This window comes from Schistocerca cancellata, chromosome 2 (genome assembly GCF_023864275.1).
Source record: "Schistocerca cancellata isolate TAMUIC-IGC-003103 chromosome 2, iqSchCanc2.1, whole genome shotgun sequence".
NCBI classification, from domain to species: Eukaryota; Metazoa; Arthropoda; class Insecta; order Orthoptera; family Acrididae; genus Schistocerca; species Schistocerca cancellata.
In genome coordinates, this window is record NC_064627.1 from 902,349,651 (window position 1) to 902,367,426 (window position 17,776).

Below are 17,776 nucleotides of genomic sequence, written 5' to 3' on the forward strand. Positions count from 1 at the left end.
TTCACTTTGGCCATTACTCAGTACACTACGCCAGGTCTGTTTTGCAGAATATGTCGTTCACATCTCACTCTTAAGTTGTTTAAGCAGTGTCTGCAGGCCTGCTGCCTTTGCAGTTTTGAACACTTCATCGCTTGAGGTCCTGTTGCAAAGGCTCATGAAGCCCCGTAGTAGTCTTCTTTTTGCCGCGTATAGTCTTTGGTTTGTGTTCCGCTTTGAGCTGTCGTGTATACCATCTCGTCCCGCTGACGATCTAGGGCCCTGGTACACATGAGGAGCAAGCTGGAAGAGGGAGTGCGCGGCTGGGACACGAGTCACTGTCGACTCTAGCGGTCGGGTTGCCATTAATGAGGAGAAAGCATGTCCAGTTTGTGTGATCTAAGCTACTCTCATGACGTGACATGAATGTCCCTCAACATAGACTGTTGTCGAAAGCTGGGCCCCAGATCTTGCTCAGCTGCAAGCCATTGGCTTCATTTATCAGCTCATCTTAATTCACTGAAGATTCTTTAAAACACAGACAAGTGTCGATTGTCTCTTTCTCTCTCTCTCTCTCTCTCTCTCTCTCTCTCTCTCTCTCTTTTTTTTTTTTTTAAGTACCAATCTTATGACTAGTTTGATGCACGTCGACGATTCGCCTGCCCTACTGTAGTCCTTACAAGCGAGATAACTCCGTACGGTCATTGTGGTATTCGCTTACCTGTAACATACTCGTTCCCTTGGAATATTACGTCTAGCTGATTCGTGCTGCAATCTTGGCTATTTCATATGTTCACCCGGGCTAAGAGCTGCCTACAAAGTCATTTTTCTCTCTGAACGTTCGATTGCAGCCGCTCCGTGCTACAACCGTGACTCAGTAGTTCCACGACGTCAGGGTGTTATCCGCCGATAGGTCGTACTCGTTCTGAAAGTAATAAAGAAAAGGACCGAACTGGAAAGCGCCCAGTTGTTCTACGCAAACAGTGTCATCCTTTTAACGCGGATACCGTGACACGCTTACAGTAGTAAGTGTGTTATGCGTTCTACACAGCAGTCCTTTGAAACCTCCCCTTAGAAAAATTAATGAATTACTGTGCTGATAAACCTCTTACGTTATTTGATTTACTAGCAGCTGAGAAAACCTGAACGTACTCAGACATTTCTCTCTTTACTTATTCTGATCATCACTAAAGTGACACACAATATTTTTAGCGCAACGCAATCTGACTTTCAATAATCCGTACAAAAGAATGACCCTGACCTATACCTCTCATGAATCACTTACCTCACAAAAACCTTCGTTTCTCGAACTACTGCAATACAGCGAGCGCCAATACTGCCAGCTAAATAAAAGATTCTAACTACTGAAGGCACTAACTACTGATCGGCATAGTTAGCAAATGAAAGATTTTGATAGAAAACAAACAATGTATTTACCTTAATAACTTCAAAAGTCATCATACGTATATATATATATATATATATATATATATATATATATATATATATATATATATATATATATATATATATCAGTTCATGATATCCAGAATTACTCATTTACTCTTTCTGATGGACACACGCCCAGAACGTCCGCTCTCAAAATTCTGCCATCTCTCTCTCTCTCCACATCCACCACTGCTGGCGGCTCACCTCCAACTGCCCAACGCTACGCGCTGTTCACATCCAGCTGCCCAACACTACAATAGCGAATATTCCAACAATGCCAACCAGCCACAGACTGCCCACAGCACAGCTAGTGATTTTCATACAGAGCGCTACGTGGCGTTACCAACATAAAAACCTAAACAGCCTACTTACACTGTACTAGTGAATTACGCAAATGGACATACCATTGGAAAGTGAAGCATAAACACTGATAACTCAAAACATTATGACCACTGGGCACCTTGGCGTTGGATGTCACCTGAAAGCGTTGTGCACAGATGATGCGGTAACAGAGGTATGTAAGCGGAGCCGACACGGACGAAGAATCATCCTGGCGAAGATGTGACCTAGACAAAGGGCAGATCATTAATCGAAGCTGGTCGAATGTTCCCTGCTACTGTCGTGAGCATCTGCGGAAAGAGTTAGAAGGACAGTGAAACTACCTCTGGGCAGTGGACGTCCACGACTCGTCACAGAACTTGGGGTTCGGAGGCTTGTCTGTTTTGTAAAGTAGTATAGATGGTGACCTGAGGAATATCTGCCGTAAAAGTACAACGCTGATGCACGCACAGGTGTTTCGGACTATACCGTTCATCGTAGATTGTTGAACATGGAGAACCGCAGCAGACCGCCCCTACGCGTTCACATGTTGACCCAACGACATTGTCAATTACGGCTGTAGTGGACAGGGGCCATTGGGACTCGACCGTCGAAACATATCGACTCTTGGGGTGACAGTTTCGCTGCACTAGGTGGCTGGTAGTCTCCACAAACGCCATCATCCAGGTGCTCGAAACGTGCAGCGCGCCACGGACGCAGATTGGTGGGACCAGTATCATGTTAGGGGGAAAGTCTCCTGCGCTTGCAGGACTGAAGGCACGCTGACTGTTGCGAACCACCTGCATCCCTTCACACTTGATGACATCCCCAACGACAGTGTCATCTTTCAGTAGTACGGGGTGTTCAAAAAGAAGCTCCGCAGTGCCGTATGATAGTTAGCCGTGCGTGCCGTATGCTGCAGTGAATATACCGAAATGAAACTCAGTGAAATACAAGTTATTAATTTATTGAATATTTATTTTTACTTACAAAATTTCACATTAAATGTTGAAAGTGTCCCCCCTGTTGTTGAATGCGCAATTCAATTCGTCTAATCATGTTTCCAAACACAAGCTGTAACATTTCTTCTGTAACAGAAGCAGTGAAAGTGGATATTACAGTTTTCAATTCATAGATGGATTTTGGACGCTTTTTATAGACAGTTGCTTTCGCTGTACCCCAGAAGAAAAAGTCAGGTGGTGTTCGGTCAGGCGATCGTGGAGGCCAAAGTCCCTGTGAAATTATGCTATCACCAAAAACATCATCAAGCAGTGACATTGAAACACGAGCTTTATGCGCGTATGCACTATCTTGTTGAAAATAACCGTTCAGTATTTCACTTAATACTTCTCCTATGAATGGGTACAGAATATCACTGCAGTGTCGTTGTGCGTTTATTGTTTCGTTGAAAAATATGGGACCCACGATCCGGCGTCTAGTAATTGCAATCCAAACTCCTATTTCCGCAGAATGAAATGGTTCCTCATGAATTCACAATGGATTTGCAGTAACCCACATACGAGAATTTTGCGACTTCATGTACCTGGATAGGTGAAACCACGCCTCATCAGTGAAAAACGTTTCATTAACAATAACCCTTCCATTTCGTTGAACGAAATTTTTGAACCATTGGCAATAATGCAGTCTCTTGCATGATCAGTATTTTTCAGTTCTTGCACGACTGTCACTTTGTATGGGAAAAGTTCTAATTTTTTCCTTACAGCTGTGTGGGCCGTTCCGACACTAACATCGACTTCCTGGGCGAGTTTTATTACTGATTCTCCCGGAATCATGTACATTTTATCAGGAATAACGAGTAGTTTATCCTCAGATAAAACGCTAGGACGACCACTTCTCGGTACATCTGTCACTGAACCCATACTTCGAAATTTTTTAATCAAATCTCGCGATGTGGGTGTGTTGTCTCCGGGAAAAGTGAATTAAATGTTTTATGAGTTAAAACGGTGTATCTACCGCCAGCTTTGAACACTTGCTCGACTTACAACACACGTTCCTCAATGGTTAGCATTTTAACAGTGACAAGAACGAAACAAACGAACAAAGGAATTAACATAAACGTTCACGTCAACACGTAACGACACACACCAACGATACTACTGACGCTGGCTGAGATAAACGAAACAGTGGAATGTTGGGAGAGTCCACTTGAAGGGAAGGAAGTAACCCAGGTAGGCGAACAATCATACGGCACGAGCGGCTAACAATCATACGGCACTGCGGAGAGACTTTTTGAACACCCCGTATAGTTGTCTGTATCTCGGAGCCAGATCCGTGCTTCAATGGTTTGAGGAGTATTATAGTAAATTCACGTTGATCTCTCGGCGCCCAAATTCACCTATGTAATTCCTACGGAACCCATCCGGGTCGCTATCAGGTGCCATCACCGCGTAGGCAAATCAGCGGCCCATTCTTTAAGCAAATTACATGACCAGTGCGTAGATATCTAACACCACATACCTCTACAAACCTATGTGTATTTCGTTCCAAGGACGGACAAAAAAGCCATTATGAAGGTGGTCGTAATGTTTTGGCTCATCAGCGCAAAAGTTACATTTGGTTACGTGTGTAGCTATTTATGGTTGCCAACCACGAATAAAAATCCACTTATTTGTGGGAGTAGTTTTCTGTAAGAGTCGGCAATAGCCAAATTACGAATTAGAATATCTGAAGTGAAATATGTTTCAAAACGACTGTGACTAATCTGAAAAATGTCTGCTGTGAGAGCACAACAAATCGCAAATGCGTAAAAAATGTTCTGTTTTGACATGAGGTTTGCTACGTGTTGAAGGAACCATGGGAATCATGGGAGCATTAATTAGATTCATAAATCGTAAGCAAATCAAACAAAAAATTATTTCCATAGCCACATAAAACATTCCTACAATAAGAATACAATTTCGCTGGTTTGTGTACTTCATAGATTATGTGGAATTTATCAATTAATTAGTAGTCTCTGTTACCAATTAATTGGCTGGAACTGGGATATTGTAATCTATTTATCGTCGGTAGTAGGTTAGCAGAATCGTAGCAATCACTACGTTGCACAAACTATTATGCACAATTAAGTTCGTGCAGTTCAGTCATCCTTGTTTACTACTGGTACCACAGCTATGTAACTTTTATTATTGTCACAGTGTTTAAATTCTGGACAGACCTTTAGCTTTCATTCATTTAGTTTTTTTTTCGTTCTGTGAGAGGGATAGTGTCAGTTCCTTGGGGGAACTCAACCGTTAAACAAACGACATTCTAGCTCCACACAGAGATGTTCTATGATATTTTGTGTAGGATGCTTCCTATGGCAAGTTAATATTTGAAAACTATCGTAGTGGTCAAATCAGCATATTAGTGAACAAATTCTATTGTGCACTTTGTAAAAACGCTACCTTACAATTTCTAAAAATTTGAACTACTGATTATTTTCTCTGTACTACCTAGACACTATCTTTGTTGAATATGTTTCAGTGTCCTCTTTACTATACATCTGAACGCCCATAATGCATACCTAACGTTTTGCTGCCGGCCATCTAATCGATAACAATATGTACTGCTAAGCCAATTCCACTGTGTTTGCACTGCCTCACCATTCTAGATAGCAACACAAATATGTTTACACGTCCACATATTCAAGCTCACACACGCTAACAAGGCAAACAGAACATAAGTAAATGTTACAGAACGTAAAGTAAGTAAGTTAGTAACGAATTGCAGCAATAATGATTGACTAAGTGAGTTATGGAGCTTATGTTAAATTAAACTAGTATCTAGGTTATCTGACACTTGTTGTGTGTTTCTGATCTTAGGTTACATTTTATTCTGTGGTTAATTTTAAATGAATCTGACGTATTTCTATCGTGATCACGGAAGTAGCAAACTTTAATGACTCCTGTCTGAAAAATATACTAAGTGTAAGAATATGACTCAAGGTTCATTGAATAATATTGATCAATTACATGTACTTAAACTTAACACTTTTATGCTGAAATGATGTAAGTCTGTGATCTAAAGTGCGTTTTGTCTGTACTGCAACACTCGAACACAGCTATAACTGCTAAAGTGTTCTATACCTAACAATTTAATTAATAATTTATTTTACATACTTATTCGATGCGAATACTGCATCTATTTTCAGCAAACAAACGATGTTATTGTCAATCGGTTGCCCTTAAACATGTAGGCCTATATCTAAGATCCGCCTACATCTGGCTGTAGACTGGCAGTTGTCTCTGTTTGCTGTGCGAAACTCGCTGTACTGCACTGCTGTCGCTGACCTGAGGTGGATACAACAATTGTGGTGCATCTTGTTCCAATTTAATAGAATTATGTGAAATTGAAACACCGAAGATTCAACTCCAAACAACAGTTCGATGTACAATATACTCACACGTCTCGTAGAATGCTTGGCACGATCCAGGATTGGTTTCAAGGAGGTTTTACGTAAAACAACAATACTAGTAGCAAAAATGAACACCCGATATATTATCGTATTTGATTGGAGTGCCCGTTTATTCATATACATCGCTTTCCTTAAATCATACGCTCTAACAAATAAACAGTTCTAAATAGCCCGTTGCATACCTAATTGAAGGCTACACTGACTGATCCAATTCTTTCGTTTACTGTAGTTCACAAATGTCTTTCTCTTCAGCGACTTATAACTTAACGAGCCATTGCTTTCTTTCACTCGTTCTGTCCATAATTCTTCAATTTGAAAGCAGACTTTATAGCCTCCTTCAATTAGACGTAGTTACCATTCGCCACTAAACAGCTCTCGATATCTTCTGTTCTTCTCTTACTTCTCGAAATCTTCTACATCAAATAAATTCAACTTCTTCTCCGTCTGTCGATCCTCCTCTCACAGTTCAGGAGCCGTCTCCACAGTTTCTGAAAAATTCACATTCGTAATGTCCAACTAGAAGATTGTCAACACGTCCAACTGCAATCACATGACTCAGTCTCTGATAACCTTTCACGTTTCACCGACAAATTCTCCAAAATAGCAGAACTTTAACTCCTTCTTTTTATAGTGCTTCTTTCTACACTCATCTCCACACATCGCTCAAAACATTCCTTCCTCCCTCACTATATGAACCGTTCTTCAACTAACGTATTGCCATCATCTCACTCCATTTGTCCACTAGCAACTGTCTTTTTCTTCATTTTCAGAAGACGCACAGTAATTATTTCCAAACGGCCAAAGCACTGGCCTACATACATTCAGTACATTAATATTAAACAAAAGTAAAGTAAAAGGCGTACATTTAAAAAGTAAGCGTCATACTTTCGAATACATTGAATTACATTTTACGTTTTTACTAACAAAAACTCAGTAAATACATATGCAGTAAATTTATATTCGAACCAAAGACGATCCAGGAAACGGAGACTATTGTAAAATGAACGCGTAGCAATTACATAAAACGAAAACCTCCGTCAGAGCGTGAATGAAGTATTCATTCCGGATGCTACCTACAACAAGTTTTTGTTAATGCAGCGCCTCCGATGCCTGTAGACGTCTACAAAAATACTTCCTAGGATCTTACATGAAAATAAACAATAAGGGGGAGATATAATGAAGGGAGAATCGAAAGAATTCAAGTACGTAACGTTAATGTGCGACCACGTCGTGCAACACGCACATATATCTTGAAAGAGGGTAGTTTGTTAAACAACAGGTGAAATTACTCAACAGAATATTAATTAATACATGAACCCTTTACAGCCACAGCCTATCCGTAACAACCCGCAGCACCTTAAGTATGAGGAATGACACTGTTAATAAAAATGAGTTGTGAAACGATCGCTAAAACCACCTCACATTTCTTATTTCTTGCTTTTTGGGTCATCATCTGACTGCTTTGATACAACCCCACAGGACTTACTCTCCTATGCCGGTTTATTCATCTCGGAGTGGCACATACACTCTACGTCCTCAATTATTTGTAGGATATACTGCCATTGCTGTCTTCTTCTATAGTTCTTACCCTCTGCTGCTCTCTCCCTGATGTCTTACCAAGTGTCATCTCGTCCTGTCGGTTCTTCTTCTCAATGTTTCCATACGTTTGTACTCTCGCCGATCCTCCAGAGAAACTATTCATTTCTTATCTTACCAGGCCACCTAACATTCAACATCTTTTTATAGCCCTACATCTTAAACCACTCGTTTCCCATACTCTCTGGTTGCCCCACAGTCAGGGATTCACCACCAGACAATTAAGTGCTCCAAACATAACATTCTCACAAAATGCTTCCTGAAATTGAGGCCAATGTTTGATGCTAGCAGACTTCGTTTGGTCAGGAATTCTCTCTTCGCCTGTTCTAGTTTCCTTTTTTGTCCTCTTTGCAACGTCCACCATGGGTTATTTTCTTCCCAAGCTAGCAGAATTTCTTCATTTCGTCTACTCTGTGATCACGAAATATGATCTTAAGTTTATCTTTTCGTTTCTCCTACACCCTATTACTTTCGCCTTTCTTCGGTTTAATCTTAATCCATATCCCGCGCTCAACAGATTGTTCATTGGATGCAGCATGTCCTGTAATTCTTCTTGACTCTGATTGAGGATTTTACTATTGATATTCTTTCACTCCGAATTTTAGTCCCAGTCTTGAACCTATCTGTCATACTCATCACTGTTTCTTCTACATACAAACTGAAAATTGGGGAAGAAAGGCTTTTTGATCCGAGTATTTCCTTCTTGGTCTTCACTTTTTATTGATTCTTCTTGGTTCTTACACGTATAGTATATTGTTCGTCTTTCCCTATAGTTTACACCTACTTTCCCTTAGAATTTGGAGCAGCTTCCACTGTTCTACACTGCCGAATGCTTTGTCTAGGTCGACAAATCCTATAAAAGTATTTTTATTTTATTAAGTATTTTTCCCATTATAGCGCAACGTCAGAGCTGCTTCTCTAATGCTCTTTCAATTCTCATGGCCAAACTAAAGATCATCTAACAGACAGGTTTTTTCCATTCTTTTGTATATTATTCTTTTCAGTAACTTGAATGTATGAGTTGTGAAGCTGATTATGTGATAGTTTCGCAAGCATATGCTTATACTATCTTCGGAAAACTGTATATGATATTTTCCCGAAACTCTGATGGTATGTTTCTAATCTCATATACATTGTACGCGCCAACCTGAACGCTTCATTCTCCAATGATTTTAAAAATTACGAAGGAATGTTATCTATGACTTCTAACTTATTTAACTGCTAATTTCCCAAAGGACTGTCAAATTCTGACTGTAATACTAGCTCCAACATATCTTCCAAATGGAATTCCATTTCTTCTTCTTTCATTTCAGTAGACTTCTATACCTTACACACAAAGCCAATAATAGCCTTTGGAGACATCACTAAATACTGTTATTGTTACCTGCATATAAATGTGTTTGCGTTCTTTAGGAGTGGCTGAAATTACTGCAAAATGTAACGACGATGCTCCACGTTACTGATACCACGTATAGCCCGACAATTGAACGCTGGAAGTGGAGGGTGGTCTTCAAATTGATCCAAAGGATCAGAATAGGGCTTGAGATATCGGCTACGAATACATCTGAATGTAGTTAGAAAATATCTCAGCTTAGGCCTCTAAAGATATCGTTTGTCCATTAGTTTAATCAAACAACCTGTCATCATTTCAGTGAGAAAATAGGCACTGCACAGGTAATTATCCCAGCTAAAAGACTTACAGATTATGCAGTGAGTACTACACGTATAGCCTCACAATTTATAAGCTCACCATATCGAGCGATTAGCCTTATACTGGATATTAAGGTACATCCCTAAAACTGACAACTAATGCCAGTATGGAATAAGCTTGTATTGGAAGTAAGAGGAAGAAAACAGACAATATTTTTCCTAGTGCGATGAATCGCACTGTTACCTACTTGGGAATGACGATAAAATCCATGTACACCAGCAGTTTATCGTTGAGTGTCATTGACTGTGACTACAATAGGTACTGCATGTTTGAAACACTTACATGTGTCCACGCTGACAGGTTTCGAGGTATTTTTTCTAACTGGTCGCTTAATTTGCGTTCGACGAGATTTCGGGATTGCAGACGGTCGTCATAAGCTTCGCTTCACAATATTTCGCAGGGCACCTGTCAGTCATCGTGGGGTGTGGCTCACCTGAAGACGATTGGTAGGTATCCAGTCGAAATACCGTAGAGTGAAGTTTACGTCGACCGGCTGAAATATCGAAATCTCTTCGAACATTCAATTTGCCAGGAAAATTTTTAACTTCAAATCAGACTCTTAAATTGCATTCACTGAGTGCCCACGAATTCAGTATATTTTGAAGTGACTTTCTCATTGGAAGCATTTTTTTGCTCTCAGAATCCCTAAGATCGTTCTATTTCAATAGTTTATATAGGCCTTGCACTGGAATACAGTTGAACATCGGGAGCTGCAAATGATCTCGTCGAATTTTCTTTTAATTGTAAAATTTAACAATAACTGAAATGTCGGTTTCTTTACGTCTAGTGTTATAAAAGTGTGCCCCAGGCAACATTCAACATTCGTCCTTTACTGGCCTATAAAGCATCACAAATAATTGATTTTTTCTCTTCTATCATGAATTAATCAGGACGCATTGACAAAAATAAATGTTTCGAACTTTTAATGAGAGATGAGAAGGTTAATACGAAATAAAACAAGTATAAACAGTTTTCAGATTTATTTTTTGTTTCAAAAAGATCGTAACAACTAGAGGAAAATATCAGGCACAGCAACTACACACACAAGGATAAAGTAACATTTAACTGAAGGCAATGTCTACCACATAATGCGTATCTGCACGCTTTAAAGGACTTCAGCTATAAGTTCCTGAATGCGGAACAGTTGCATCATGATATATATAATAAACTGGTTAAAAAAACAATACCAAACATAATAGTAGGGATATGTATTTCAAGATAGTTTACAACATTTCATACATTTGCTCGTGGAAGAAACGTAAATGACAAATGTGTGAACTTTCGTTAACAGAGACAGTTAGTGAGAATATCTACTATGAGACACATACACACAGTGTTGTAACTAAGATCTACAGACATCGCACACGAATAAACAATACGACGGATAGAAATTTAAACATTATCGTTACAAACAAACATTGACTTAAATGTAAGGAAGGAAAACGATTATGAGAAAAGAAATATTTTGAGCACATATTATATTGACATTTCATTGACAATAGGAACGCTTCGACATTCGACCTTATTTCTTTCGAACTGTACGTCAATTACTATTGTTAGGCCATGAGAGCAGTTTAAAGAAACAACGTCGAGATCTTTTAAAACACTGTTAGGTACAGCTTTATGGTTAGTTTCTGGAGAGGAGGATGTCATTTACACTAAATGTCGGGGCATTGTTACAAACTGGATAAGCGACAGATTAGCTACAGAATAATAAATGCCCACGTGCAGGCAGATTTAAGTCGTATTCGCTCCCAATTTTATGTCTCATCCAAGACTGTACGTCGATTGGTTACTAGAAACTTTAAAATTATATTATCAGGATCCAATCTGAATGAATTCTGATGTTTCTGTATAAACTCCATATAAAATTTATACAATATTTAAATGTTATATAATCATTATTTTAACAACTTTAATTAAACATTATCTTGTCAAATATTTAAAAATTATGTCTTAAGTTCCTTTTTAAGTTAACTTCAAATTCCTTAACAGTTATGTCACTAAATCACCAAATGTTCTTTTATCCATTGTTTTTCATCCTTTTCAAAATATAAAATACAGGTGAGTTCATTTTTCTTGCAAAGGAGATAAAACATGATTATTATATTTATAGAATCACGCATAACGTTATTTTAATATAAGATCAATCCCTTTTGATTGTGCGATTTATTTCTTAATCACTTATTAGTGTCTCTAGATATGAGTTCGTACCCCACAGTTAATACAACACTTTTATAATAGGTACATATTTATGTTTGTGATTACGTTTTAATACTATATTCGTGAGAATGTCTAGAAGCTTTAGGTGGGAAGAGTCGATAGAATCCCAGATAATTCTTGGTGATATAGAGTACTGTATGCGAATCGTAACTGAAGAAGATCACAGAAGCTCGCAACACTAATGGATTGAACAAAAAGTAAACTAACATCACATGATGTATATGAAGTAGGATTTGAAGCTACATAGAATAACTTACTTACGAAACAAAGATAATGGATAACATGTAATTACACTGCTATTCACAGAAGCGCCAAAAAAATTATTTGCTGTCGAGAATATGAGGCACCTCAGTCTCCACCTCGGTTGAGCAGATTCATCAGGCAACAAAATTATTCTGCACGTATCTTTCTTGCTAGTAATCTGCGCCATTTGTGTGGTCTTCTGAAGTGCCAATGTCTCTCTAGTGTCGATTCCATTTATTTGCTACCCTCAGTGAAGGCACGTAAATTTGAGTTTAAAATGAATCCGAAGAAAGGTGTTTGTTACTTGACTCAGCTGTGACACTATGTAAGAGTGTGGAATTCAGACTCTATTATGGAACACAAGTATGGTAATTAACGTCTTACAATATATAAGTTTAGTACTGTTTGCTACTCAGATGTATACCTTTACGGTCACCAAAAATGTTTAAAAATACAGTTCTTTACGAGTGTTATCTGTGGCTGCAATATTATACAAGTGGAGGATATCATTCAACTCATTTTATTGATGCAAATGGGTAGCGATAATACGTGGATTTATTTGAAGATGTCCTACAATTTTCACAAGCACACGTAATAAAAACGGGCAAATTTGTAGTTTGCCTGCTTTCAAATGAGAAGAACTGCTGTGGTATTATATGTTTAACGGAAACGTTCAAAAACACAAATTGGTTTTATAAATGGAGACAAGCTGATTGTAAAGAATACTTGGCCCACAGAGGAATACGTTTCTAAAGTCACAGGCCAATAACAGATGTAACAAAATGACAAGATAATGACGCAGCAGATTTTAATTATATCTTCCCACAATTTACTCAGCCTCTGATGTTGCTTTCTTGTAGCTCTTATCATTTCACTGAAATTTTCTCGATGATTAAAACTGTGAGACTAACCAGAACTTGCCAGCAACGACTCCCGAACCGCCTCACAGCTTCAATTGTCAGTTGCCTTTGTACGACATCTGCATTGTCTGATTGTGTATAATGCATAACGAGTTTGACGAGACGCGGTAATCTAAGAAGTTCTTAACAACATTGTGTGATACTATGTTTTTAGGATGTAGCCTGTAGCTCATTTTCCAACCTTTCACTCTTGTATTACTTTTAGGTTAAGTAGTTTTCAGGGAATAACTTATTCATCCTTCCAAATGTTATTCTGATACTGATAAGTATGACAGCTGTGTGGAGAAAATGTAAGTATAACGACACATTTTTTTACACTGTACCTTTGATGTGCATTTGCACACTTGATGGGGAGTTTCAAAATGGTTTGATCAGGATGCACACACTGAAATATCATCCGTTTGCAGAAAATAAATCACCGACTAAAGAGTCTTATTACTTGTAATACATTGATCCAAATAAGTAATTAAAATTTTCGCATTCTCTCCTGGGACGGAATGCCCATGTACACTCCCGTCTACCCTGCACTTAACAGAGCCGTGCAGAAAGATGACACACAGTGTGTCATTAATACTGTCTGTGCTCTGGGCACGAAATGCGCCTAGGGTGCTGTTGTTTTAGGAACAAAAGCATAGCGAACATCGCGTTGCCTATTCGGCGGTGGTGAAGACTAAATACGAGTATACAAGGAGGTTCAGACACAGGCAAAGCAACTCTGATATGCAAGGAAGAGCTGCGAGCGATACTGGTTCGCAGCAACATAGTCTGAGCCGCTGATGCTTCTGGGAAATCTGCAGTTCGGAAATATTATGGCACTTTTGACATTAGTAAGCGAATTTTGTAATAGGGACAATCACACATTTATGCAGGGTAAGAATGAAAGCTGAAGTAATACGTTATTCGCTGCTAAGTGAAAGGTTTCAATAAAAGTGAGCTAAAGTCCTTCAGATGATATTGACTTCTTACCTTTCACCTTCCTGATACATACATGTAGATGCAAGCGTATTTGTTTCTCTGATTGCATTTCTAGATACCATATTGCCCTTCGGAACATCATTGATGATAACATGAATCAATAAAATACAATTCTGATGAAACATTCACGACTGAAGTTCGACCGCTGCAATGAGAGGGCCTCGTTGTAATGATGTACGATCTGTGGCAAACGTATTAAGAGATAAACTTTGTTTCCTCTGTGGGATTCACCCACAATAATGGAAAAAAACTTAAATATATTCTACGACATGGTGCAGTCGTATGCCTAACTTCCTTTTGTTGAAACTGACTGCCGCCGCCGAATCATGCGTACGGAAATAAAATACTAAAATGATATCAGCATGTAGGATTGAGAGTAAAGCCAAAAATTTAAGAATGAAATTATTTTTTCGTGCCGTAACAAACAGAGTAACGTATTATTCCAACAACTGCGCTCGTGTTTCTGCTAAAAAGCTACTAAAAATTCATCAGCAAGTCACCTTTTCAGCGAGATCAGCAGCTGTTGGAAACATCGGACATTCTCAGAAAGCATATTTTACGCATTAGCCTTAATTATTGCAAGCTGTTTTGTTTGTCATAGATTCTGATTTAGCAAGTAAAGAGAACATAGTAACGACACCTTTCAAGACCACGCCACTTCTAGAAGCCGTTCTCGAACCTATAACCTTCACTCAACGAGGTAGCGACGCGACCCCGAGATAAAGAGATAACTGTATAAAAACCGATTTAACGTTGAACTTACCGGCACAGAACATGAGGACATTCTGAGGCTTTTATTGGTGCACGAAGGCTTTATACGTTTTCGAGGTGGGCATTTTCTAGGAACTGCATTTCACTGTGCAGCACGATGTTGCAGGTGCCTAGCTAAGAAGCGAAGGACATTTGATTTTGGGACAGATTTTGAACAAGAAGGATATCAAAATGCTAATGTGAAAAGTCTGTCCTGTCTGGAACAGATTCGCCTCATACTCATACAAAACACGTGCCTAATCCAGGAGTAGAAGAAACTTTTTCAGAAAATTAAAATATTATATTTTTCCATCTATTATAAGAAAAACTGATGTCACTGTGCATGGGAACACAGGAAGAAGCACAGGTTTTTTTTTTTTTTCCTTTCCACGCCCAGCAGACGCACTGTACCATCGTAGCAAGAGCACAGCGTAATCGCTTCTTTACAGTTATGTATGGCCCACTGCTCAGACCTGTGGTGCCGTTAACGAGAAGTCATTAGGTGCGTGGTGCATACGATGGTGATCTTCTACACAACTATGATGGTCGTATAGATACACAGAATCTGAAGACTAACGGTTGGCGTCCCATGTAGACAAGTGTAACTCCCTTAGAGATACAGCAGTCGGGCGTCAGTCACGTGTGGTACATCACACGGACGTGGTGATGTACTGCAATGGGTCGGTGGCCATCGGATGTTGACCAACTGCTTTGGTACATGTACCGTAACTATATGGCCAAAAGAGGCACACTTTTATTAGCCACGTGATGATCTGCTCGACACGTGTGATGGGCTGGTGACGACCCAGCAAGTTGGGGAGCAGCTGTTTGGGATCTGCGGCCCTGAGAAAGACACTGGTATCAGCAGCGGGCGAAACGTCACACGGAGGTGGTGATCTGCTCGACGACCGTGATTGGCTGGTGGCGCCCTAACCCCTCGGGGACGCTCCGGCACGGCCGCACGGGCCGCCAGTACTCGTCGGTCATGGGCAGGTCGAGCGGCGTCGCGAAGGAGATGCTCTTGTGCAGACGAGGTCGACCGCAGACTGTGGCGGGGGCGGAGACGGGTGGCGGCAGGGGCAGCGGAGGCGGGCCGTCCTCCCAGTCGCTGCAGGCACCCGCGCCGCCGTTGCCGCCTCCAGAGCCGCCGCCCACCAGGAAGAGCAGAACCGCCCCCAGCAGCGTCGCCAGCAGCGAGAAGTAGTAGCCCGCCTTGGGGTGGCTCTGGTTGATGTAACCTGCGGCGTTGTCACATCTGTCAGTCTGTCACACAGTGAAAGGCATTCACGGCCGATCCACATAATGAACCGAAAAGAGGAAATCATGAGTAAAGAGTACGATCAGATATGTGGCATAACAAGTACAACTGGCAACGTCTGCCTTCGTTTTCTCATTGTTTGATGCATCATTATAAGTAGCTAGCCTGATTATCGGTTTATTGAGATCAAATGACGCCACAATGAAGTAAAAGGTGCACGCTACAGTAATTCTGTTTCGCTTGATACCGTTCAAAACTTGGGATAACATACAGCCCAAAGTAACTTGCTTGCAACAATAACGCGATCTTTACCACCTAACAAAGCGAAGCAAAAAATGCAAAATGAGAAAAAGGAAAGCAAAATATAGACTTCATAATTTCATTGTGCTGGCTTACTTGTCATACAGATAGGGGCTCCATTCGACAGCCGAAAATCAGAAACAAGCTCCACTGTACCCATGTAAAACACATCTTATGGTACTGTTGCTCAGCATGGTCGACTCCGAATTTCCTCAAGTTTTCCTTCCATATATCACCTCCGGCTTCCCATTGTATGCCCTCCTATCATTTCCCTCCTACTGTTTCGTCTTCTTCTTCTTATCCTTCTTCTTCTTCTTCTTCTTCTTCTTCCCTTGGCTACTTTGCCCTCCCTCCTCCTCTTTTCTGTTTCTCATTCCTCATTTTTTGCGCTTGTCGCAAAGCTGCGACTCAAAGGGAACGGTGCCACTCGCCCGGGCTGTCATACTGCAGTTGCGGCACCGGATCATACTAGTAAATCATTAATAATCCTAATAGTAAGTGACGGAACAGACAGCAACTTTGAGCTTGACAACATGTGAAGTGCTCCGCAATATATGTTAAATACATAAAATAAAATATTTTAAAATGGCATAAACGGCTGAAACGGTGTTGTACTTAAATAAACAATGAAACAGTCAAATGACGGTGTGTTTCTTTAAAAAATAAATAGAAAGGGATAGTATTATTTGGGTTACAGCATTACGGCTATGTTCTAAGTATGGATCTTATGTAGCAAATAATATATACTGGGGAAGTATTTACATACATCAAGGCTGACAGGCGCGTAATGTGAACTTGGCTAGCTGCTATCGGCGATTAAGGCTAATAACTCGCTCTGTAAAATGTATAAGTAAAAAGAAATATTAATTTCCTGTAGGCAAAGAAGTCATTAGAGGCAACGAGTGAACACGGCTGGAGAACGAAGTCTGCGACGGCCTTCACAAAGTGATTCAGGAAAGCAGCAAAGAACGTGTATGCGCATGATCCCATAAATCCGGGTAAGCCGCTGCATTGATTCAAGCACTGGTAAATCGGTGTATGTGGTTAAAGCTCTCGACCAACTATCTACTTTATGCTTTTCCATTGTTTTCTAAACCAATAAAGGCGGATGCTGGTACCATTTACTTTAAAAGGAAGTAGTAGAATCTTCCCTTTCTTCGTTCTGTATCATAGTATAGTCAGTAAATTAGGATACGGCAGTTAAGGTGTGCTCTGGGCATCATTTCCGTGGGGATGCAATTTTGTGACAGATGGAAAAAAATGGAAAACGACCAAAGAAAATGGGAAGAGGGAGAACAAGGTACGAGGAGGGAAAAGAATTTCTAGGAGAACAAGAAAAGTAAAAAGCATCGAAGCGCATCATTACGAGAATTTGGTGGACATGAAAGAAAATGCTGAGCAGACTCTATTTCACTATTTGACCGTGCAATAAGACGTATTACTCTAAATGGAGAACTATAGAACCGACTGTAACGGGAAATAAATAAGACAGCCACGATTAAATTTAAATTGGCTTGTGTTTCTACAACGCAGTACAAGGAAAATAATCACACAAAATGCTTTCACGGGCAGCAGCTAGCCGTCAATGTCATCACCTTGATTGAGGCTGAGAAACAGTATAAAATGACGATGCAGACGGATAA

The 17,776-nt window shown here is 40.0% G+C and overlaps 1 protein-coding gene across 1 annotated transcript in view; it reads right to left on the reverse strand.

Annotated features, from left to right (window-relative positions):
- Nucleotides 1-15,454: 15,454 nt before the first annotated feature.
- LOC126159673 (monocarboxylate transporter 12-like) overlaps nt 15,455-17,776 on the reverse strand; it is a gene marked incomplete at its 5' end in the record, with an annotated part of 113,343 nt that continues 111,021 nt past the window's right edge. The window contains 2 exons of the mRNA XM_049916567.1: nt 15,455-15,621; nt 15,703-15,813. Of these exons, the coding sequence (XP_049772524.1) occupies nt 15,455-15,621; nt 15,703-15,813 (278 nt within the window). The remainder of the gene's footprint in view (nt 15,622-15,702; nt 15,814-17,776) is intronic.